The sequence below is a fragment of the Asterias rubens genome, chromosome 19 (assembly GCF_902459465.1).
Source record: "Asterias rubens chromosome 19, eAstRub1.3, whole genome shotgun sequence".
Classification (NCBI taxonomy): Eukaryota; Metazoa; Echinodermata; class Asteroidea; order Forcipulatida; family Asteriidae; genus Asterias; species Asterias rubens.
Window position 1 is genome coordinate 7,711,128 of NC_047080.1, and position 23,954 is coordinate 7,735,081.

The following is a 23,954-nucleotide window of genomic DNA, read 5'->3' on the forward strand; positions in this document are numbered from 1 at the left end:
ATACAGTGTATCGTCGACATGGGCTATTATAAAGGGGATGGGGTTGGTAGGGTTAGCTAGGGTTAGGGTTAGTTGGGGGGGGGGGGATTGAAAATAGCTTCTAATTGAAAGTTGTCGCAACCTCTCTCAATATTATATCTAGGCAGAAATTCGATTGGCCCTGCTGGATTACTTTGTCAACGCATCAGGGATCATTTTGTTCCAAAGAACGATTGATTTACCTGGATAAGCTCTCTGCTGCCCCCTGTATGCCTATTGTGTCCCTAAAACTTCCCCTTTTGATTAAAGATTGTGTAGTAGGGACAGTGGATGAGGTGTTGTTTGGGTAAATTGGTGTGGCAGGGGTGTGGCAGTGGGTGTGGCAGTGGGTGTGGCAGTGGGCGTGGTAGTGGTTGTGGCAGCGGGTGTGTTAGTGGATGACAGTAATTTGGTGTAATAGTGTGGGTGACAATGGGTGTGTAAAAATGGGTGTGGCAGTGAGATTGGCAGTGGCTATGGTAGCGGGTGTGGCAGAGGGTGTGACAGTGTGCATGGTTACATTTTTATTTTAATAATACATAATGAAAGGTTCGGACATTATTTTTGCTAATCATCACTGTGTGCGCCTACACATAATGAACGCAAGAGCGCACCCCGAACCGCCCGATAACAAGAGGCCGCATTTCGGAGGTCGTTGGTTGATCCTGTTCTTGTCAATTCGTTGTTAAACCCAAAGTTTTAAACTTCACCCAACTAGTTTCCCTTGTATACTTGCAACTATTAATTCGTAATGGGGGTACTTTGATACTTTATAACAGATTAATTTTCCCGCTGAAGTTGCACGATGGATCCCATTGGTTGAAAGGCAGCCTTTTCACATGAGGGCGCTGTTATGAAAATGAGGTATTTTTTCAGCGTAACTGGTTCCCACTTCCCCCACCCACGTGTGTGTACGAACAACGTTTAGCGCGCACCAACGGAATCGTTTGACAAACGTAATGTTGTTTTGAAACAAAGTTCACACGCTAAGCAAAAATGAGGTAAAAATTCACAACTGAAAATGGAGAGTGAGAGTGACACAGAGAACGAACAATTGCAACATGATATTCTTCAGATAAACGAGGTCCTCGGCCAAGGTGAAGACGAAGGAGACGACAGTGATTGGGAACTTGAAATAGATGACACGACGAAGGCAGCCGACGACGACCACTCGATAGGTACGGCACTTACGTTATTACGTCTATTTCCGACATGTCAAATCTCTGGTTGGATTTCGGAGAAGTTCTGTGTTCTTATTCTTATTCTTATTCTTTATTTGGCCAATAAACAATTACAAATAAAAGCAGACAGTATGTCAAAATAGATAATTATAAGTACATGTACAAAAGTAAATACAAAGCAAGAAAAACAATAAGGGCACAGGAAATTATAAAACAACCCTAATGTGATGGCCAGGATCAACAAAAGTATAATTAAACACTGTAGCTCGAAAGCCTGTTAATCCAGTCACATAGGGAAGCAAACACACTATATAAAATACTCTCTTTGGAAAATAATAATAATTTGAAATAAATACTAATATAAATAATCTGTTTACACAAAGCACAAATTAAAATAACAACCCAAAACCAGAAATTAGACAAGCAAATAGCAAATAAATAAATAAACAAATAAATAGTTAATTAAAACAAATAAATAAAAAGTATTAACAAATGAATGAATAAATAATTAGAAAAGTACCTGTAAAAAAGAGATAAAGCAACAAATAATTCAATAAAGGGATGGATTTAACAAAAAATAGGTCAATCAATGAAAAAGTTAATCAAGCAATCACCTTTTCCACTTAAACTCTTACATCAATAAACAGATGATTAAATATGAATAAAGCAATAAAAACAACAAAACAACAACGAAAATTCAATATATGGCTAAACAAATAGGTGAATCAGTAAATGAATAAATAACAAAAAATAAAATAACAACACACGCAACGGAAATGAGCTCTTTTCAACATAAATATATCCAAAGAAATAAATAATGGATTAATAAATATAAATAAATAAATATAAATAGATAAATATATCAAACAATCAAACAATCAATTAATAAATAAAGTAATAAATAAATAAATAAATAAATAAATAAATAAATAAATAAATAAATAAATAAATAAATAAATAAATAAATAAATAAATAAACAAATAAAAACCAATATAAACAAGATGAAAGGAAAATAAACGGATCTAAAAACAAAAACAAAAACAAACAAAAAACTAGTAGGTTTGTTGGGATTGAAGGTCATGATAGTAAATAGATAATTTGTTACAAAAAACATTCAAAGTATCCAGGATAAGTGAGTCTTTTAAGTATGACGGCAAGTTGCTCCATAACCGAGGAAATGAATGAATTGGCGTGTACTTAAGAGCTTGAGTTCTGGCATAGTGGTGGTGAAATGTGGTCAAGTCTAAATGGCGGGTGTTGATTATAGTGTTACACTTTATGGCATCACAGTCAATAAGTCCAAACAAAGACTTAATGGTGAAAACAATGATGTGCTGCTGCCTCCTGTAAGGAAGGCTCATCCAGTTGAGTGTTTTTAACCGTTCCTCATAAGGCATGTCACCTCGCCGTTGCTTCAAACACATTCTGCTTGCCCTACGTTGTACCCCTTCTAACTTTGCTGATAAAGTGGCAGTGCGTTCACGTTTACGTTGGTTGACTCAGCAGAATCCATCCAGCCACAACTTTGTCATTCATTGTGAATTAAAGAATACATTATTTGATAAAAAGGATAACTTTCCGTATGCTGGCGCCACCACCTTTTCACTCATTTTTACAAAAAGGGATATCTCATTGTTTTTTAAGGTAAATTAGATACTATATTATTGGAAAAGTTTCCGTCTGGCGCCACCACTTTTTCATTCGATATGAAATAAGATAGTATCTAATTTACCTCAATGAGATATCCCTTTTTGTAAAAATGAGTGAAAAAGTGGTGGCGCCATACGGAAAGTTATCCCTATTATTTCATATCATTTTTTAACCCGAATTTAGTAACGAACGGAAATATCCGCCATGTTGTCTTTCGACGTACTTGAACGATTCCATTACACCGCAGGGGGGATACAATATGCAAGATTATTGTTTACCATTTTATGTGCCTCTCATTCTCATGTAGTTGCGATAACGTAACCCTCCTTACGAAGCTAACCCAATCTGTGCAGGGCGAAATGGTCAAACACGTATAATTTCGACGGCTAGTCAACAGATTTGCTTAATTTTTACCCCTTTCGAAAATCATGACACAAATTCTATGAACACGACCTTAATTAGGCAGTTTCACGCGAACCGCCGATGGTGGCGCTATTTCCGAAGCCCCTTTGTGGTAAGAAGTTATGACCGTGGCCCGTCGTGCATTGACCCCCGATGCGCACCGCGAAAACGCATAGGCGTAGTAATCGTTATTGCCTGGTTACGTGATGGGGCTTCTTTGCTCGATACTCACCACACTTTCTAAGTTCCGAATCACGCACACGATCAGGAGAAAAAATCAAAGACGGAGCACCTTTCGATCTCAAAATACAGCCAACTGAAGTTCGGTAAGTTTTTATGATTAACCTTGTCCACATTCGGTTGTTAAGTTTGGATAGAAGGGGTAGGCTACTAATGTTTTGGTGTCGGTTTTTGGATTTTACGTACCAGATTTATTAAAAAATGTTCATGGTGTTGAAACACGCTATTGCGCTAGGACGGTGCAGCTTGCGGAAAAAGTTAACCGCGGCAAAATTTGACGAGAAAAAATGTTTTCTCGCGGGGTCGGCAAGTTGACATGCCGTTTTGTGGGCTTACGCACGGAAGAAATTTGGCATTGACTGAGATTTGATAATCATTAACGAGGATATATTAATGATTTTATAATTTGTTTTTCCTGATTTTGTGCAAAATAGCATGCACGTAAACGTTAAAGTATGCTCCTCTCAAAGAAGTTGTACCCTGTATTACTCAATGGTCTAGTCCGAATCAAGTGGGCCATTTTGTAAAAATGGGCGATTCCATTTATACAAAGGGGGGATTATGACTGATGTGCTTATAATTTGTTTTCCGTTATTTTTTGATGATTTATTGGTGGATTTCTAAATTTTAAATATTTCAAATTTCAAATCAAAGATGGAAAACTTCAAACTATAATCGGTAATAAGATTTGAACAAGTTTAATCAAAATTTAATACTTAAATAAATGGTAAGGTCCTTCTCTGCCCATTCCAAGAATATTTTGTAGCTTCACCACAAAGCAGATTTTCCGTTTTCTGTTATAGTTTTCATTGATGATGGATTAGTTGAGACCAATGAACATATTGACCAGCACTATTCAGAGACCACTCAACCAAATCAACCGAGCACATCAGAGGAGTGTTCCCTAGAGAGCTTGCTACTCATCAACCAAGAAAGCCAGAGGAATCTCCAGGAATTGTTAATCAGAGTTGACGAGGAACTAGAGAGAAATCAAAATGAGCAAGTGAGTTTCCCTCCACCCTATCCCAGGTTGGACTCCTCCGTTGCATAACACGTGAAGGAGTCAAGGGTATTAAGGTCTCGAACCATTGCAGAAAAAAAATATATATCCTGGACTCCTTCATGCAATATTTAAAAAAGTACTGTCACTCTGTTTCAATCAATCAGTTTATTTCCACAGTATCAAAATCACAATCAAAATTAACGTTTCTTTTTTGTTAAATTTTTGCTGGTTACGTTTCTTATTTGCTTGGTCAGAGGTGGGGGGGGGGATATTTTGCAGTTTTACTCATGTCTATTATAGATTTATTGTAAACAATTATAGATTTTTAATTTATGATCAGGGATATGGGAATTAAGGCCTTCGCATTACAGTATTTTGGTAAACTTTTTTAATTCCAGGCATATGTCCCTGGTTTTTGTTTTGATTATGTTTATATTTTGTATGTGTTTTATGCAGAATAAATAATAATAATAATGATAATGATAAAAACAGGGCAATGTAAATTGGAAGTTAGGAGATAAATAGGTGTTTAATAAGATAAAGCAAATGAAGAATAAGCATGGACATTCATGAAACTGTGGAGGGTCCCCTTAATAGGGCAGAGCTTATAAGGTTATGGGTCCCTGAGCAAGCTTGTGTATTGAGCCGATAATTATGTTGACGTCTTGTGGAAGATACCACTCCAGGTAGGAAAAATGTTGCTGAAAGGAAAGGTGTATTCAAGAAGGTTCAATGCACAAACTGCTATCAATGAAAGTAGTTGCCTAGACAAACCAACAATGATCAAGAACAAACAAGACAATTTTTTGTTTACTTACTATAAGACATCATCAATTTAACAATATTGTTACTCAATTTGTTTGCCAAGGTTCAAGTTGCGAAGAATCCAAGTAATCGAGAAGAGAGAAATATTGACCTGTCCATCATGGGCCTCTTCAGAGATTATATGGAGCTACTACAAGACAGTTCAGGAAAAGTAAGTCTGTTTACAAGTTCTTTACTAGTGTACCTTTAATAGTTACCATTTCTTATGGTTAAAGTATTTGGGTACTTTTGCTAACACAAAACACAATGTCCACGATTAAGATGAAACTTACGTTTGAAGATAATGATAGGTGAAAGCGTACGCTAAAAGATTAGTTTCTGAGGTGCTGTAGTTTTTGAGAAATGAGTAAAACAATGTCACGTAAAAAACGTTTTTACATGCTATCATTTTTATCTCATGATCACTGAGATAAAAAAAACTAGTATGATCATGGAAGCTTTCTACCATCGTTATGTTCAAACCGTGTGAGTTGAATGAAAATCTAATGACATTGTGTTTTTTGTCCTAAAAAAGTCCCCAGACAGACCCTTTAACAGAGACCACAGTCTAATAGCTTTTAAGGCAGTGGACACTGTTGGTAATTACTCAAAATAATTATTAGCATAAAACCGTACTTGGTAATGAGTAATGGGGAGAGGTTGGTAGTATAAAACATTGTGAGAAACGGCTCCCTCTGAAGTGACATAGTTTTCGAGAAAGAAGTAATTTTCCACGAATTTGATTTTGAGACCTCAAGTTTAGAATTTGAGTTCCCGAAATCAAGCATCTGAAAGCACACAACTTCGTGTGACAAGGGTGTTTTTTTCTTTCATAGTTATCTCGCAACTCCGACGACCAATCGACCTCAAATTGTCCCAGGTTTGTTATTTTATGCATATGTTGAGATACAGCAAGTGAGAAGACTGGTCTTTGACAATTACCAATAGTGTCCACTGGCTTTAATGGAGTTAAAAGATGTTTGATGTGATCTTCAAGGACATGTTTCTTCAATTTTTTATGACAGAAGCCCCCAAAGAATGAGGACACTAAGCAGAGGATGTCTGGTGATCGACCGGGTCCATTTGTGATGAAGCAAAAAAGATGTAAGTTTCTCATAAAAGAAAAGGAAAACTGGCAGAATAGTTAAAGCCACTTGACACTATTGGTATTTACTCTAAATAATTATTAGCATAATAAGGTACCCTGCAAGGGAGAGCTGTGAATAATAATCAAACACTTGTTTAGCATACATGATAGTAAAAAAACGTTGTAAGAAACAGGTACATGTACCTCTTTAAAAATAAGTAATTTCTCACTAAAATATTCGAATTGATTTTGGCACCTCAGCTGAGGTTTCGAAATAAAGCATCTGTTAGCACACAACTTGTGCGACGAGGGCATTATTTTCTTCCATTAATATCTCGCAACTTTGACGACAAATTGAGCTCGAATTTTTACAAGTTTGTTATTGTATGCATATGTTGAGATACACCACTTGAGAAGACTGGTCTGTGACAATTACCAATAGTAGTGCTGGGCGAATAGTGAAATTTTTATATTCGGATACCGCTGGCCAACTATCCGAAATTAACGGGATATTCAAATAGTTTTTTTCGCCGCTAGAGGACGCTATTAAAAAAAAAGAACCCATTGCAACTACCGAAAAGAGAAGGAGTTCACCTCGGTGTTCCTGGCTGTGTCTGCTGTATGCGCCGTAGCACCTTGTAAACCCTTATAGGTGCTACATAATTAGGGCTCAAAATTCATCATTGCAATAACCTATCTTTCTGAAAGTTTGTATACTAAGCGCCTTGAGTACCTTTGTTTGGTAGATACGTGCGCTATATACAGTAAGACTGGCTCTTGTCTGGTTTGCCTTTAAGGGAATGACAATCAGTGGGAGAAATTGCTGGAAGCCGTCAGGACGGAAGGTCAGAAACGAGCTATGCAGCCAATCCTAAATCGTATAGAAATCTTAGAGATGAAGATGGAACAGCTGAGTGTCCCAGAGGTGTTGGAGAAGGTCTACGAAGAACTCGCAATCAATAAGAAGGAACTGGTCAAAACCGAGTGAGTGAAATGAATAAAGTATGAAAACTTCAAGCTGAATGCTGCCTCTCGTGCTGGAATCTTGGACTTGCTTTGTCCTTGCCATTTACAGTGAAAAACAATGGTGGTAGTCTATTAATCCATTTTATAACGCACCTCATGCTTGTTCTGTATTTTGGTTGGCTGAAACACGGTCATGTGGGGTGAGCTAATATAGTATGGTGATCGCGCACCTCCAGGGGCCCTTGCCACCTACTCCTAGGGCTGGAGCAGGAATACCCCCTTTACAGTCCATGCAGATGTAGGCTTGGGCATCACCCATCGGAAGCTCGGCCAAAAGCGCTACTTCCCCTTGCTGTAGGCTAATCATCCTTTATTCTATTTCATAGGTCCATCCCAATAGAAGAGCTGCTTGGAGACCGTTTTAGAGAAATAGATTGGGATACAACTGCTAATGTTCACGTAAGTTTTTCTTTTTTAATAGGTGTGACCCTTGACCCAAATTATCTTTTAACACTTTGTGTGGACAGAGTAGAAAAGACCACATCTGGTTTATCTCACAACAGATGACCCATTGACCTCTGTGATCGTTACGTATAAATAAACACGGTGACCAATGAATACGACAGTTAATTGGATGAGTAATGGGGTCGCGGCTGATTTGACCTCTTCACAACCGATGATAAATGGCATTGGGTATTACTTAGTGCTGTCTGAATGCAGTGTGTTTTTGTTTGTCAGGCATGCTAGCCTAATGCTTTTCTGGTTATACCCCCCCCTTTCCAATTCCTTCAGTACAGATTTGTCTGTTGGATTGGAAATGAATGTCTTAAAATGAAATGAAAAATGTTTTGTTTGCATCCCTGTTTTTGTTTTTGTTGACTAGCTTGACGCAGAACGTTCAGCAAAGGAATGCCAACTGCAGTGGCAGAACTTACTCCATCCATCCATCAGTCGCAAGAAATGGACAGCAAAAGAGAAGGCAGATCTGATGCTTATCGCTTCTAAACATGAAAATAAGAACTGGGAGGCCATTGCTGAAGAACTAGGGGTAAATAAAAAACAATTTGTAGGATCCTGTCATGGCCTAGCGATTCAAACTCTGGTGTTTCTGATCAGCAGTGTGTGAGTTTGAGTCCCAGTCATGACACCTTTGTCCTTCAGCAAGACACTTAACCATTACTTCGTCCTTCAAGTGGGACATAAAACCAGTAGTTCCATGTGTTGTGTAACGCCTGTATGAACAAGAACCTTGAGTGCACTTATCAAAAAGAAAGGTTTGGCCCGGTGTTCCTGGGGTCGATTTCACTAACGCGTTTTGGTCATCGCAAACGCCAAAATCGATCGCTAAATCTAAAATCCATCGCAACTTAGCGATGGATTTTTAGCTGACGATTTCACTAAAACTTAACAATGAATATACTCGTCGCAAAGTTTTATTAAGCGATGACAATCTTGCGATGACATGTTAGTGGTCGCAAAGTAAAAGTTCATCGCAAACTTATGATATATTGCGCCATTCTGTGCTTATAGCTATAGCGGTGTACATTTTTACGTATAAGTTGTCCGTGATTTAGAGTAAAATGAGTGGCGCTACATTATTTTAGTCTTGCGGTCTTTTACCTGGTAGACTCAGATTGCCGATGACAACTATCAGCGACGAACTGCAGCAAAGAGCCCCTTAATATCGGTAAAAGGGAGATACTATATGGGTTCGATTATTTTAACCATCATTTTTAGAAAAAATGTGTAATGTATTGGCAAATTGACAGTGTGAAGCTTAGTATTATTAGACAGATATGTCAGTATTTTCATCAATCCCACCGTTACAACAGATTTACGAAAACTGTTTATTAAAATCTAAAATTTTAATAGAGGCCATAGGCCTATAAATGCTTTAACCCTTTGTAAATGAATGCCTAAACATCGTCCACAATAGTTTGTATGCACCAACATGACAACGATTTACATATAAACTGCACAATGCCATTTCATTTCGAGCGACGACCGACGATTTTGTTGCGGGATGTCAAAGGTCACTACTTTTAGCCTCGTACAAAAACTTTATTTCCCTTTTAACGTCATTGCAATTGCGATGAGTTTAGTGAAACGCAGAATTAGCGACATCGCAATTGCGATGGATTTGAGGTTTGCGATCTCATCGCAAGTGTGTTAGCGATGATCGCAAACATAGACGTTGGTGAAATCGGCCCCTGGTCCCTTCGCAGCTAATTGCGCCACAGCACCTTGTAAACCAGTACATGGTGCTATCAAAATTGGGTCTCATAATTCAAAAGTAGTCCCACATCTTGCAGGAAATACTGCATGTTACAGCGCCAGGAGCGTCACTGAGTGATGGACATGTGCGCTATATAAGAAGCCACAATTATTATTAGTATTATTATTTATATAGGAAAAGGCACCCAAATAATGAAGAAAAACATTTTTATTTGAATCTTGACTAAAACCCCAATTAATATGCGAGGCTCTGGTCCGAGGCAGGATTTGAATTTTCAGCTGAGCAGAAATTTGCAGAAAACCATTCTCAAATTGTATAACGTATCATATTGGCTGGTAACCATAAGAGTTGGTAAGAAAAGCAAATTGTGGCTAGAGTATTGTGGACACTATTAGTAATTGTCAAAGACCAGTCTTCTCACTTAGTGTATCAACATATGCATAAAATAACAAACCTCTGAAAATTTGAGCTCAATGTGAAGACGAAACACCCTTGTCACACAAAATTGTGTGCTTTCAGATGCTTGATTTCGAGACCTCAAAATCTAGTCGACATCAACAGCTCTCCATTGCTTGTTACCAAGTTAGTTTTTATGCTAACAATTATTTTGAGTAATTACCAATAGTTTCCAAAATGTTCATCTTTTATATTTTCAGACTGGAAGAACTGCTCTCCAATGCTTACGTGTATTCCAGCTGCAAGACAAGAATTTTGTTAAACCGTAAGTTTGGTTACTGAAATAAAATGCAGTAAAAACCACAAAAAATGTGTGCGTAAAGTTTAAACAGCACTCAAAATAGACTGGTCTTGAAATATTTTAAAGACATTTATTTTTTCTTAAATTTATTATTTTCAATCTCCAGTTGAAATCCTGCTTAAAGGCACTGGACACTATTGGTAATCACTGTTAGCATAAAGACTTTCATGTTAACGATCAATGGAGAGCAGTTAGTATAAAGCATTGTGAGAAGCGACTTCCTCTGAAGTAATGTAGTTTTCGAGAGAGAAGTAATTTTCCACTTTAATATTTGAATTTGATTTCAAGACCTCAGAATTTGATTTTGAGGTTTCGAAATCAAGCATCTGAAAGCACACAACTTGGGTGTGACGGGGGTGTTTTTTCTTCCATTATTATCTCGCAACTTCGACGACCAATTGAGTTCAAATTTTCACAGGTTTGTTATTTTGCATATGTTGAAATACACAACGTGAGAAGACTGATCGTTGACAATTACCAAAGGTGTCCAGTGCTTTTATTGTCTTGTTTTGTACTTTTGTGAAGGACTTTTACTGACCAAGAGGACACCATACTTGTAGAGTTGGCCGAGCGCCTTCAAGTTGGAAAATACATCCCTTTCCCAAAAGGTAAGAAAATTGGACATGATGCAAATGCATTCAAATGTAGGTGCTCCTGCTCAAAGATTGGTTTATATCCGGTTTCAGTGACAGCAGCAAGTCTTGAATAAACTGAGCTGTTTTGAACAGGCATGTGAGACTTCCTCTTTTCAGCTGATTTCCCCTATTTTGGTTTTGATTTTCCTCTTTTTTTTTTCACTTTCTGTGTACAAAAGTATAGGAATGATATCTTTTCCTCTTTTTTTTCACTTTCTGTGTACAAAAGTATAGGAATGATATCTTTTCCTCTTTTGTTTTCACTTTCTGTGTACAAAAGTATAGGAATGATATCTTTTCCTCTTTTTGTTTTTCACTTTCTGTGTACAAAAGTATAGGAATGATATCTTTTCCGCTTTTTGTTTTTCACTTTCTGTGTACAAAAGTATAGGAATGATATCTTTTCCGCTTTTTGTTTTTCACTTTCTGTGTACAAAAGTATAGGAATGATATCTTTTCCTCTTTTTGTTTTCACTTTCTGTGTACAAAAGTATAGGAATGATATCTTTTCCTCTTTTTGTTTTCACTTTCTGTGTACAAAAGTATAGGAATGATATCTTTTCCTCTTTTTGTTTTTAGCCTGGTATTCTCTTCCTCTTTTTTCATGGGTCGTAACTCACATGCCTGTTTGAATGACTGGTAGAGATGTCATGATGGCTATGCTGTCATGATGGCTATGCTGTCATGAACACATTGTAGCAGAACTGCAAACTCGCCGTGATTCTGAAGAAAGTTCTCTGAAAATAAACCAATCTTTCAATGTTCTGGTGAACCAATTTGAAAATCTCCCTGATTGAGGAAACGTTTTCCTTGACATGTTGAATGTAACTCTAAATATTTCCCCGATTATTGCTCAAAGTCTTCCTGATTGAAAGATACAAATGTTGGCAGCTCTGACCAAGTCCACTCAGAAGTTAACTAATTCATATTTAGCTTTGAGTTTTACAGAGGATTAAGCATTCCTAGTATCTGTAAAATATCTTTCTTAATCTTTTCATTCCCCTTACTGAAGCAATTTCGTTCACTGTGAGACATTCGTAGATCCTAGTTTTCAGTTGACTTACTCAGTAAATCTATTGTTTTCAGTAATGTCTGGATGGTCAGAACTACGGAAAATTACCTGGCCCAATAGACCGTATTGAATAACCCCTTTTTTGCTTTGAAAGCCGCCATCTTGTAGGTCAAATCGTATGCGCGTACATCAACGCAGCACGCAGGATTCCCGGTTTGATTTCTATGGGACATCCATGCACATACCCACGCACACGCGCACAAACGCCATCTTGTAGGGCAGATATTTCAATGGTGACGTCATTTTCAATACGGTCTATTTCATAGAGCTTGGTATCAGCCAACTTTGTACTGACTATGCGATTTCAATTTCATAGTGATGCTGACCAGAAGCACACAAAAAGGAATGCTAACTTTCTGGTGCCTACTGCACACAACAAAATTGACATCGCAATGCAAATCCAAAGGTGAACGTGCAAAATTATCACAAAACTTCATGGTAACCTGTGAAATAAACAGGCTTACACCAGGGTTTTGCAACAGTTAGCTTGAAAATGTGCTTACCGTTAAAGGCAGTAAACACTATTGGTAATTGTCAAAGACTAGCCTTCACAGTTGGTGTATCTTAATAATTATATGCATAAAATAACAAACCTGTGAAAATTTGAGCTCAATCGTTCATCGAACTTTGGAGATAATAGTGAAAGAAGAAAATATCCTTGTCACACCAAGTTGTGTGCTTTCAGGTGGTTGATTTCGAGACCTCAAGTTCTAAATCTGAGGTCTCAAAATCAAATTCGTGGAAAATTACTTCTTTCTCAAAAACTATGGCACTTCAAAGGGAGCCGTTTCTCACAATGTTTTATACCATCAACCTCTCCCCATTACTCAGTACCAAGTAAGGTTTTATGCTAATAATTATTTTGAGTAATTACCAATAGTATCCACTGCCTTTAAGCAGACTATGAAATTGGGCCCTGTTATCTCTGCTGCCACCGAGTGTTTCAAAGTCTCCCAGTTGAATTGTTTTTGTCTTAGGCTGCTTTTCGAGTTGGTGGCTACAGCTGCAGTCATGCGTTGAAGTATAAGACATCCTTAGCAACAGCGTTAGTAACAGCCGTAGCTGTAGTCGCCAGTTTGGATACAGCCTCAAGGCACGTTTATAGTCGGTCACGTGATGGAAATCGTGACGTGTGATCCTAAAAAACACAGTTCATATTCATTGCTGAGTTCTAACAACTGTGTCTTTCATAGCCCGACCATTGCGCTACCATCGTGCGACCATTGCGCGACCGACTATAACTCGGCCTTAAGTCCCGCTTTGTTTGTTTTTCTGTCAGTGGCTTACTTCATGGAAGGACACACCCAGGTCCAAGTGATATACCGTTGGATTAGACGAGTTGATCCAGCCATCAAGACGGGAAAATTCACTAAAGAAGAAGATGATGTAAGATTTAGATTTGATCTTTAGAAAGAGGGGGGGTGATGATAAGCAGATTAGAAAGCACTGTTTGGGATTTTTTTTTTTTTTTTTTTTTCTTTAACACAAAACAAATTGTCCACAGATTAACATTAAACTTACCTGGTTTGAAGATAATGATATTGGAAAGCTTCCCTTTAAATATTACTTTCTGAGGTGCTGTAGTTTTTGAGAAATGAGTAAAGTCCCTCTCAGTGAGACAAACTTTATTTTAGCATGTAAAGAAAAAAAAATTAATGTCATGCGCGATGATTATCGTTTTTCCACTACTTTGATGTAACCCCCCCCCCCCCCAAATGTTTGGTTAGCAAAAAACAATTGTTATGATCCTTTAACTTGGATTTTAGGGTTTGTGATTTAACCACTTCCCTTTGGAGCAGACAGTAACATGCAGAACTCAGGGACCTCGTCAAAATTAGTCCAAGATAACCAGTGATGAAGACCGTCCAGGACAAGGTTTTTTACCCGCTATTAAAACCATTGGACACTTCCGGTAAACAGTATTGTCCAAAGGCCCACGCTTTGTGTTTTACAACTTATTTATAAAATAACAAACCTGTGAAAACTTAGGCTCAATTGGTCATAAGATTGGTCGGGAGAAAATAACAGGAAAACCCACCCTTGTTTCCGCACACTTCGCCGTGTCATGACATGTGTTTACTATAAGTCCGTAATTCTCGATATCGAGAATTGATAATTGTTTTAATGTTTTCTCAAAAAGTAAAGCATTTCATGGAATAATCTTTCAAGAGAAGTCTTTTACAAAGTTATTTGTAAATCTGTGAACTTTTTTTTAAAGCCATTATACACTTTCGGTAAACAGTATTGTCCAAGTCCCACACTTCGTGTATCACAACTAATATATAAAATAACAAACCTGTGAGAATTTAGGTTCAATCGGTCATCGGAGTCGGGAGAAAATAACGGGAAAACCCATTCTCGTTTTGCCGTGTCATGACATGTGTTTAAAATAAATCCGTAATTCTCGCTAACGAGAATTTATATTGTTTTAATGTTTTCTCAAAAAGTAAAGCATTTCATGGAACAGTATTTCAAGAGAAGTCTTTCACCATTACCTTCTGTAAACCCTGTAAATTATTTGTAAATCTGTGAACTTTTTTTTTTCCCCTGTACCGAAAGGGTATAATGGCTTTAAGTCAGCTTGTTTAGAAATTGGATTTGGTAAAACCCTGTGAGATTCACAGTGCCTGGGGTTACATTTGGTTACAAACCTCAGAAAATCTCACTCGTTTTAGACAGGTGCTCCAGACTCGCGCCGAACCAAATTCTGATTTAGGTACATGAAAAGTTAGACCTGTGAAACAGTTAGGAGCAACTGGCGAGAGATCGACTGTTGTTGCAGTTGGTCGGAATGACTCTGGATTGCCTTGGTTGCCTACATCAAACTTGTCATGAGCCGAGCCAATGTAAATGAAATGTTAAAGGCAGTGGATACTATTGGTAATTACTCAAAATAATTATTAGCATAAAACCTTACTTGGTGATGAGTTATGGGGAGAGGTTGATGGTATAAAACGGCTCCCTCTGAAGTGGCATAGTGTTTGAGAAAGAAGTAATTTTCCGCGAATTTGATTTCGAGACTTTGAGTTTAGAATTTGAGGTCTTGAAATCAAGCATCTAAAAGCACACAACTTCGTGTGACAAGGGTGTTTTTTCTTTCACAGTTATCTCGCAACTCAGACGACCAATCGAGCTCAAATCTTCACATGTTTGTTATTTTATGCATATGTTGATATACACCAAGTGAGAAGACTGGTCTTTGACAATCACTAATAGTGTCCACTGTCTTTAAGTTCGCCTGTCTGAAACAAAAAGTTATTTGGTTCGACCTAGGGTCACTCCTTATTTATTTGGTTCAGTCCAACTCTGGCGCGCCTGTTTGGAGCGGGTGTTAGATTGCTATCTGCTGGATAACATGCAGTTGCCTGTGGAAAGGAAAGGGTTAGCATTCGGTAATATGTAAGTTATTGGAGAATTTTACTTAATATTAGTAAGTATTTTGTTCCGATATTATTTTCATTTTTTATAGAAATTGAAGAAGTTGATCAATACATATGGAGCAAAGAACTGGGCCCGGTTGGCTGAGCTTATGGGCGGACGTACGCAGTTTCAGATCAGACATCGGTATGTAGCAAAATAGTTATTACTCTCTTTCCTGAATATATAGTTTGTGGTCACACCATGTGTGTATCTACTCGTCAGGTAGATTAGGAGATTTTGAGAACTTGTCCTACTTTATATTCTACTCCCGGGAAGTAGATTTTCTGAATTCGGGAGACTTCTCAGTTTTTATAAGAACTGTCGTGCTTATTAACTACTACCTGGATAGGGCCACTGATTTTCCGTTTCAGAAAAGTGCAAATTCCGTTTGGCAAAAACATGAATTCCGTTTCAGGCACAAAAAATTCCGTTTCATGTTTTTTTAATTAGATAAAAGGTTGTTTAATACCCAGGGGCACACTTATAAAAATCAATTTGAGATAAGTTGCACTGTTGACTTCGTAAAATGTTCATTTGAACTGACAAATTTCAAAAAAATACTTTTTTTTATAATTGTGGATTATTTTGTATACTGCTGTTCTAAAAAGGTTGCACTGTGACTGCAGTATCAATGCACATGATGTGATAGACTTGATTCCAAGTCTAAAACTGCAGTTGATTCTCTGCATCAGCCACATTGTAGGCTAATGACAGGAGTGTATCCACAAGAGGGCGCTGTTTCAGCATGATCAAAGACTTGGGAACAAGTCTATGGACGTGACCATTCTCCATCCACAAACAAAATGTCAGCCATTTTGTTTTCGCTTTGGCGACAGAATGTTGACAGTTTACGGTTTTATTTTAGACCTTTCCGAGATGAAAAAACATTGTATGTTTTCTTATAGATCATAGGTAAGCTAGTTTGTGTATTATTGTTGGTAAAAGAGAGGGAGAAAATGCAATTTGGGTGAACAAAAAAATTTTAAAACGTGCCGCGAATAATGCCCTTCGCTTAACCATGTTAACAACGTGTGTACATCATGTGTGTAAACATTGAGGATGGTGTGAAGTAGAACAGAATGATCCATGGTTACGATCTCGTACTTTTTAATGGTCTGATTTCTGATGCCTTTTTAGTTTAACAAAAAGAATCTTAATAAAAAATGCAATTTCAATAGTTTTGGCGTCAAGAAAAAAAAAAAAAAAAAAAAAAAATCAAATTTTCTGAAATCCCGTTTTCCGTTTCAAAGGGCGGATTCCGCGAATTCCGTCCGTTTTCCGCGATCGCGGAAAATCAGTGGCCCTACCTGGATGGAAAGTAGAAACTCAGCCTAAGTGGATTAAGGAGACTTCTCGTTATAAACTTCACTACCGCGGAGTGAGTTCTAATTGGTCTCAACTATCTTTCTGGTTATGAATATGTATCTCCCAAATTACTTGCATTGTAACCCATAGGCCAGAAGATACATGTGTCAGTTTTGGATGTTCAGGATGTTGGAGGAAAATCTCAAAATAGTTGGGGGGATGCAGCTGGGATTGTGTTGGTACTTGGGGCCCAGTCCACCTGCAAGGCTCCTGGGCGACATTCTACTTGGGGGATCGTGTTGGTACCTGGGGCCCATTCCACCTGCAAGGCTCCTGGGCGACATTCCACTTGAGGTCAACTGAGGCTGAGGTCTCGAATTCAAAGCACACAACTTCAAAGCACACAACTTGTGCGACAAGGGTGTTTTTTCTTCCATTATTCCCTTGCAACTTCGATGTCCAATCACAGATTAGTTATTTTGAGCATATGTTGTGATACACCAAGTGAGAAGACTGTGCTGTGACAATAACAAAAGGTGTCCATTGCCTTTAAAGTATGGCCAGTGCATAATAATAGATTTGTAAATAGCGACCAGCGTCTCTTTTCAGAAAAGAGATCAGTGAGCCTTTTTTTTGGAACTGGTAAATGCTATAGGAGTGCACCATTCGACACAGACAAATAACTTCCAAACCAAATAGTGCCCTAGTAATGTGCCCACCATATTAGTGCTGGGCGAATAGTGAAATTTGGTATTCGATAAACCGCTGGCCAACTATCCTATTGAAATTAACATGATATTCAAATATTTTTTCCCGAGAGGGCGCTATTTTTTTAAAAAATACTGCCACTAGAGGGCGCTGTTTGTTTGTGAATGAGATCTTATGGGCGGATTGATATTAGTTTTAGACAGTGTCACTCGGTTCATTCATAAAAATAACCGGATCTAATTTAAAGATGGCGATTTGCTTTTTCTTTTGTCGGATCGTTATTGACTGTACGTGAAAAAAAACTTTTGTAATCTTTGAACACATTACGTCAGAAATGTCATTGTTTTAACTCTTCACAGGGGTGAGCATAGTTAAATAATTAATTTATGCTGTTTTATGGTGTTTTTTTTTTAATAGAAGTTTCATAAGGATTCAGACAAAACATTCCTATCAGTTGTTGCCCCGACGATTGTGGACAATAGGAATATCCGGTTACTTGGCTGCAATTACAGGACTATCTGGTTTATAAATAAGTATTCGCGCCCCTTGCAGATATCCCGTTAAAGAAAAAAAGAGGCATTTGCTGTTACGGAACGGAAAACCTATTCGCCAATAAACGGATATTCAAATTATTGGCCCAGCCCTACACCATACCTCATAACGTACCAGCTCAACCATACAAGGCCTCTATTGTGTATGTCATCATTTCTTTGCCACATAATACTCCAACCTTTAAAGTGGTAAAAGGAACCATAAATATGTTTTATTGGTATTATTTTCAACAGATGGATGACTGTCTTGTCACCATCTATCAAGTTGGGGCATTGGGACTACGAAGAAACAATGGAATTCTTACAGAAGGTCAAAGAACAAGGAGTGGGTAAGAAACTGAAGTTCCTTTTGTGCTCAAAATAATACAAAGTTAAAGACAGTGGACACTCGGTAATTACTCAAAATAATTATTAGCATAAAACCTTTCTTGATTACGAGTAATGGGGAGAGGTTGATAGTATAAAACACTGTGAGAAACAGTTCCTTCTGAAGTGACGTAGTTTTTGAGAAAGAAGTAATTTTCCACTAATTTGATTTCAAGACCTCAGATTTAGAATTTGAGATCTCGAAATCAAGCATCTGAAAGCACAAAACTTTAAAACATTAATATCTCGCTACTCCGAAGACCAGTTGATCTCAAATTTTCACAGGTTTGTTATTTTTGATGCATATGTTGAGATACACCAACGGTGAAGACTAGTCTTTGACAATTACCAATAGTGTCCAGTTTCTTTAAAAGAGTTGGCTTGGAGTTGCCAATTATACAGTTTTATCCTTAGTTTGTTTCATGACCGATGAGTCGTAGTAGATCAGTGCATTGAAGGGTCTGTATACGTTGAATCTGATATTTAATGGAAATCATAATCTTAGGGACTTTGTCAAAATTCATCCTGGACAGCCATCGGACAGCGCTGGTCCAGGACAAGGTTTCTCGTCCCATGTTGAATTCCCTTGTAGTGATTACCTTATCGGATGGGCTATAGGACGAGCTCACAGATGCCCTCAGTGACCGGCCTTCACCAGAGATCTAAACCACATAGTGTTTAGATTGCTATCTACCTGTACTGGAAAGTAGCAGGGGGTCCCCAGGGCAGGTTTTATGATTCATATGGAACTCAAAGGTACTTTTTAGCGCATGAATTTAAAGGGAATTTCCTGTATGTTAAACAGATGGCTGTGATTAGCATACAGTTTTCATGAGACGTTGGCCATTGATGGATACTTTCATCAATAAGTTTTCATTTGATACTTTCATTACATTAGTTTAATTATTTGGTAACCTATCAAATTTAAGAATGGAGGAAGGGGACACAGCAACGGTTTACAAGAATTGGGCTAGTAACTTTTGTCTATTGCAAAAATCAACTGGTTAAAAACTCCAGCAAACTTCAGTGACTTCCAAACAGTCAGACCAGACTCACTCCAAACCACAAACCACAGGTTTGTTGATATAAGTGTTTAATAAGCCAGTGAAACAGCGATGGCTTGGTGGCATGCCTTGGGCAGTGTGTATCGGACGGAAAGATACTGTTCAGCGTGTGAAACATTGTCTCAATGGAACTCCTATCCCATGGTCCGTCTGACAACAAACTGACATTGGATGAGCCTCATCCAGCAGTCTGTCCAGGATGAATTTTGACAAGACTTCTTTTACTTGGTAAGAAGTAGAGCAGCTTTCCATAGAGTAGTGCATTTGTAGAAACTTTTAACTTCATAGTAATGTGGTTATCACTTTTTATCACCCAAAGTTTGAATCTGAGAAGCATTTCTGACAGTAATGTTTCTCAGATTTTTTATTTTAATTGCAGATTATTCTTCCGCTCCATTTTTTCGGCAATATCTCAAAAGTGCTACGACCTATTGCAATGTGTTTTTTTCATGTTAGTTTAATGGTACATGTATCTCCAACTCTATGTGATTGAAACAAACAGTGGGTTCATATCCCTTTAAAGGATGTAGCTTAAAGGCAGTGGACATTATTGGTAATTACTCAGAATAATTATTAGCATAAAACCTTACTTGGTGACGAGTAATGGGAGAGGTTGATGGTATAAAAAATTGTGAGCAACGGCTCCCTCTGAAGTGCCATAGTTTCCGTGAAAGAAATCATTTTCCACAAACTTCTTCGACGACCAATTGAGTTCAAATTTTCTCAGGTTTGTTATTTTATTCATCTGTTGAGATACACCAAATGAGAAGAGTAGTCTTTGACAACTTCCAATAGTGTCCAGTGTCTTTAATAGATCGTAGATTATTTAGAGTCTACATTTTTGTAACCTTTTTTTTTCCTTTCAGGTAACTGGTCAAAGATAGCAGAAGTTCTGCAGAAGAATCCAGATGAAAAGGCGAGAACATCTTACCATCTCCTGCAACGCTTCAAAAACCTGGTAGGACAACTTTGATATATTTGTGTGTATTTTATTTAAATTTTTTGTTGACCAAGGGAGAATAGTCAGTCACTTATAATGTAGTGATTTGTGTTTTGTGCTGATTTCTTGGTGATTGTTTTACACAAACATTTATAGGGTTCTATCTAGGGTGTCATGGCTGAGCTGTTTAGAGCATCAAAGTATTGGTGGTTTAGTCATCGGGTGATGGTTTGACTCCCGGTTATAAAACTTGTGTCCTTGAGCAAGACACTTTTTTTAAACTAAAATTTGTTCTCTTCACCCAACGGTACCAAAGGGTACTTGCGAGGGTTAGAGGTTGATATTGTGTCTGAAGCGTCATAACAGTCCAGGGCTGTATACTCTCCCTGAGGGAGCTGAGAAAGATTAAAGGAATCTTATTGGCCCAATGACCAGGGCAGTAATATAGAGCCATTGATATTTGATTGTAAATCCGCTGTATAATAGCTAGTTGTTATTATTAATATTATTATTCAGAACACTAACAAACAGCAAAATCGGCACTTATAGAAAGAATTGACCTTCAAAAGTTCCATATTGTTGACCAAAACCAAATTGATTCCAAAAGGGACAACGCTCTACTAGAAAGTGCACAAAGCTGTAACAATCTTGAACAACGTCTTTGAAAGGGCAAGGGCACCACAATGCATTTCCTATGAGGAAATTGTAAATTTCTGCTGGGCACCTCCAAGGGCACCAAGGCAATGCCTAAGGGGCATGGAGACAATCGCCTTCGGTGCCTATGAGGGATAGTATCTGCCGTTAAACAAATAAATTTTAAAAAATAATAACATTCGTATAGCGCCTTTTCCTAAGGTTGCAAAGCTCTCAGTGAATGAAAGGAATAGCAACAAAGGAAATGCAATCAAAAACCAAGGAATCCACGACGAGGCAAAGCCTGCATCATTTAGCCAAGAAAGTCCCGCGAAAAGGCAGTCTCTTTTTGACTAGAACGTGCAGGCCAAGCCAGGCGAGATTTACTGATTAAAAAATAATGTTTTCAGTGACCAGTAAATGTAAGTTGCTCCTCGTAGCCCTGGTTTCTAATGAGTTGGAACTGTATGGGAAAAGTATCGTACATACACTTAACAAAATGATTGGTTCTTGACCCTACTTTAATTCATAGGTTATCTCGTACATGACATGGAGAAACAATAAATGTGAATCCGACAGCAATATTGAGGGTGGGAATGAAGTCGATCTGCTTGGTAGCCAGCTAGCTGATAAACTACTGGTGTTTGTACCAATGAAAAAGGTAAATAATATGCTTCTTTTAAAGCACTGGACACTATTGGTAACTACTCAAATTGATTGTTAACATAAAAAATTACTTGGTAACGAGCAATGAAGAGCCGGTGATGGTATAGAACATTGTGAAAAAACAGCTCCCTTTGAGGTAAGGTAGTATTTGAGAAAGAGGTAATTTGTCACTCAAATATTTAAAGATTTCAAGCATGGGGCCTTTTATTAGGCATCTGAAAAGCACACAAATTTCCGCAACAAGGGTATTTTTTTCTTTTATTATTCTCTTGCAACTTTGATGACCAATTGAGTCAACAAATTTCACAGATTTGTTATTTTATGCATATGTTGAGATGCACCAAGTGAGAGTACTGGCCTTTGACAGTTAACATAGTTGACAAAGGTGTTGAGTGCCTTCAAATAGCCATTTAGAATAACCAATGTTTTAAAATGTAACTTCTTCTCAAAATTGTTGGTGGGTGTGTGAAGGAAAACAGTTGAAAAATAATTGCATTTGTTAAAAGAAAAAAATGTACACAAACAATTTGAACGTATTGTTTTGTGCCATTGGTCAATTTTGGCTCGATAGACTACCTCAATCCAACAGTAAATAGAACACTCTGGCATTAGCCAGTGACGTCCTGGACATCAGGGTACATTTCTCGGGCCGTAATTTTCACAGCTTCATAACTCAAATCTTACCTGCAACAAGCCACTTGTTTCAACAGATTCACATTCCATGGCAGCATATATTTTTCTGCGGTGGGTTTTGGTTGTCATATTTTTTTCACAAATCTGTCATTTTCATGAAATAATGCAGCTCCCAACGTTAAGAAATTCAAATTTTTGTTTGTATTCTCACAGTCTGCCGTGTTTACGCAAGACAAAACGCACGACGCGCAAATCTTGCGTTGTGGTTGCGTGTTAAGGCTGTGCAGTCAAGATACGGTGAACAAGAATCTTGCGTCTTGCATCATGCGTCTGTTCGCGAATGTATACGCGTACGCATGGCAACACAGCACTGTGAGAAAACGATCAAAACGGGAATTTTTTTAACGTTGGGAGCTACATTATTTCACACAAATGATGGTTTTGTGAGGAATATATGAGGACCAAAACCCACCGCAGAAAAATGTATGCCGCCATGGAATGTGAATCTGTTGAAATTAGTGGCTCGTTGCAGGTAAGATTTGAGTTATGAAGCTTTGAAAATTTTCCGCCCCAGAAGCGGGCCTTATTAATCTGTGTACAGAGGAATAGTCCTGTATAGGGCTAACTCTGGCATGTAAGGCCTCTGCGTGTACGTATATTTTTGTTTTACTTTTGTTTTGCTTTTTTTCTGTTCGCTATTTCTTGTGCAACTACAGTGTTGCATGTTGTGTCTTAGGTGCAACGCCCAGTGGAAAGTGAAAAGTGCATAACAAATACACATTATTATCATTATTGTTTTTATAATTAATCATTATAATGTTTTGCATCTTTCTTTATTTTAGCGAGAGAAGGAAGAAGCAATAGCAAGAAGGCTGGCAAGAGAAGCAGCAAAAGCCAAGAAAAGAAAATTAGCTGCCAAAAAGAGGAAAAGGAGACGGAAAGTTGAGTCCTCTGATGAGGAGGAAGAGGAGAGTGAAGAGGAGGAGGAGGAGGAGGAGGAAGATCTAGATGGTCTTAATGATTTTGATGATCTTGATGATCCTGACGATTGTTATGGGGATCAGCAATACATGACGGCAAGACAAAAATTCTTAGCACAGAGGAAAGAACTTGAGCAAGAACTGGAAGTTGATCCGTACGATGCAAGAAACGAAGAAGATGAAGATGGAATAGAAACTAACAACGCCGCTGGCTCAAGTACAGGGTCAATCGAGCAAAGGAACCAAATGAACACCGTTTCAAACCATCTTTCAGGATGGCAACAAAAATTAAATGACAGAGATGCTGCCTCAAAAAGAGCTCACGTTCCAGATGGACTTCCTTCCGCTAAATACGACCCAGAGGGTATGGGCCTACCAATGTGGATGGAAAGACTCAAACACAAGGAAGGGGTTAAGATAAAGAAGGGCTCAGGACGGAAGCCTTGTTCTGAACTTGATGTGGCGCTTGTAGAGGCAGTGAATCCTATGTGGATATGTCGAGGAAAGGGGTGTGGACGTCAAAGCAGCCGACAAATAGGCAGTAAGTGCAGAGCAGGGCCGAATTTTATAGATAGCGCTGCCTAAAGGCAATGGACAGCTTTGGTTATTGTCAAAGACTAGTCTTCTCACTTGGTG

At 38.0% G+C, this 23,954-nt stretch overlaps 1 protein-coding gene across 1 annotated transcript in view; it reads left to right on the forward strand.

Annotated features, from left to right (window-relative positions):
* The first annotated feature begins 942 nt into the window (after window positions 1–942).
* The window catches only part of LOC117302985, a 29,001-nt gene continuing 5,989 nt past the window's right edge, over window positions 943–23,954 (forward strand). The window contains exons 1-15 of the mRNA XM_033786997.1: window positions 943–1,196; window positions 4,296–4,495; window positions 5,364–5,471; window positions 6,325–6,403; window positions 7,184–7,370; window positions 7,739–7,811; window positions 8,236–8,400; window positions 10,245–10,309; window positions 10,871–10,953; window positions 13,332–13,438; window positions 15,522–15,616; window positions 18,271–18,365; window positions 20,333–20,424; window positions 21,572–21,700; window positions 23,181–23,859. Coding sequence (XP_033642888.1) covers window positions 1,040–1,196; window positions 4,296–4,495; window positions 5,364–5,471; window positions 6,325–6,403; window positions 7,184–7,370; window positions 7,739–7,811; window positions 8,236–8,400; window positions 10,245–10,309; window positions 10,871–10,953; window positions 13,332–13,438; window positions 15,522–15,616; window positions 18,271–18,365; window positions 20,333–20,424; window positions 21,572–21,700; window positions 23,181–23,859 — 2,314 coding nt within the window. The 5' untranslated portion in view covers window positions 943–1,039. The remainder of the gene's footprint in view (window positions 1,197–4,295; window positions 4,496–5,363; window positions 5,472–6,324; window positions 6,404–7,183; window positions 7,371–7,738; window positions 7,812–8,235; window positions 8,401–10,244; window positions 10,310–10,870; window positions 10,954–13,331; window positions 13,439–15,521; window positions 15,617–18,270; window positions 18,366–20,332; window positions 20,425–21,571; window positions 21,701–23,180; window positions 23,860–23,954) is intronic.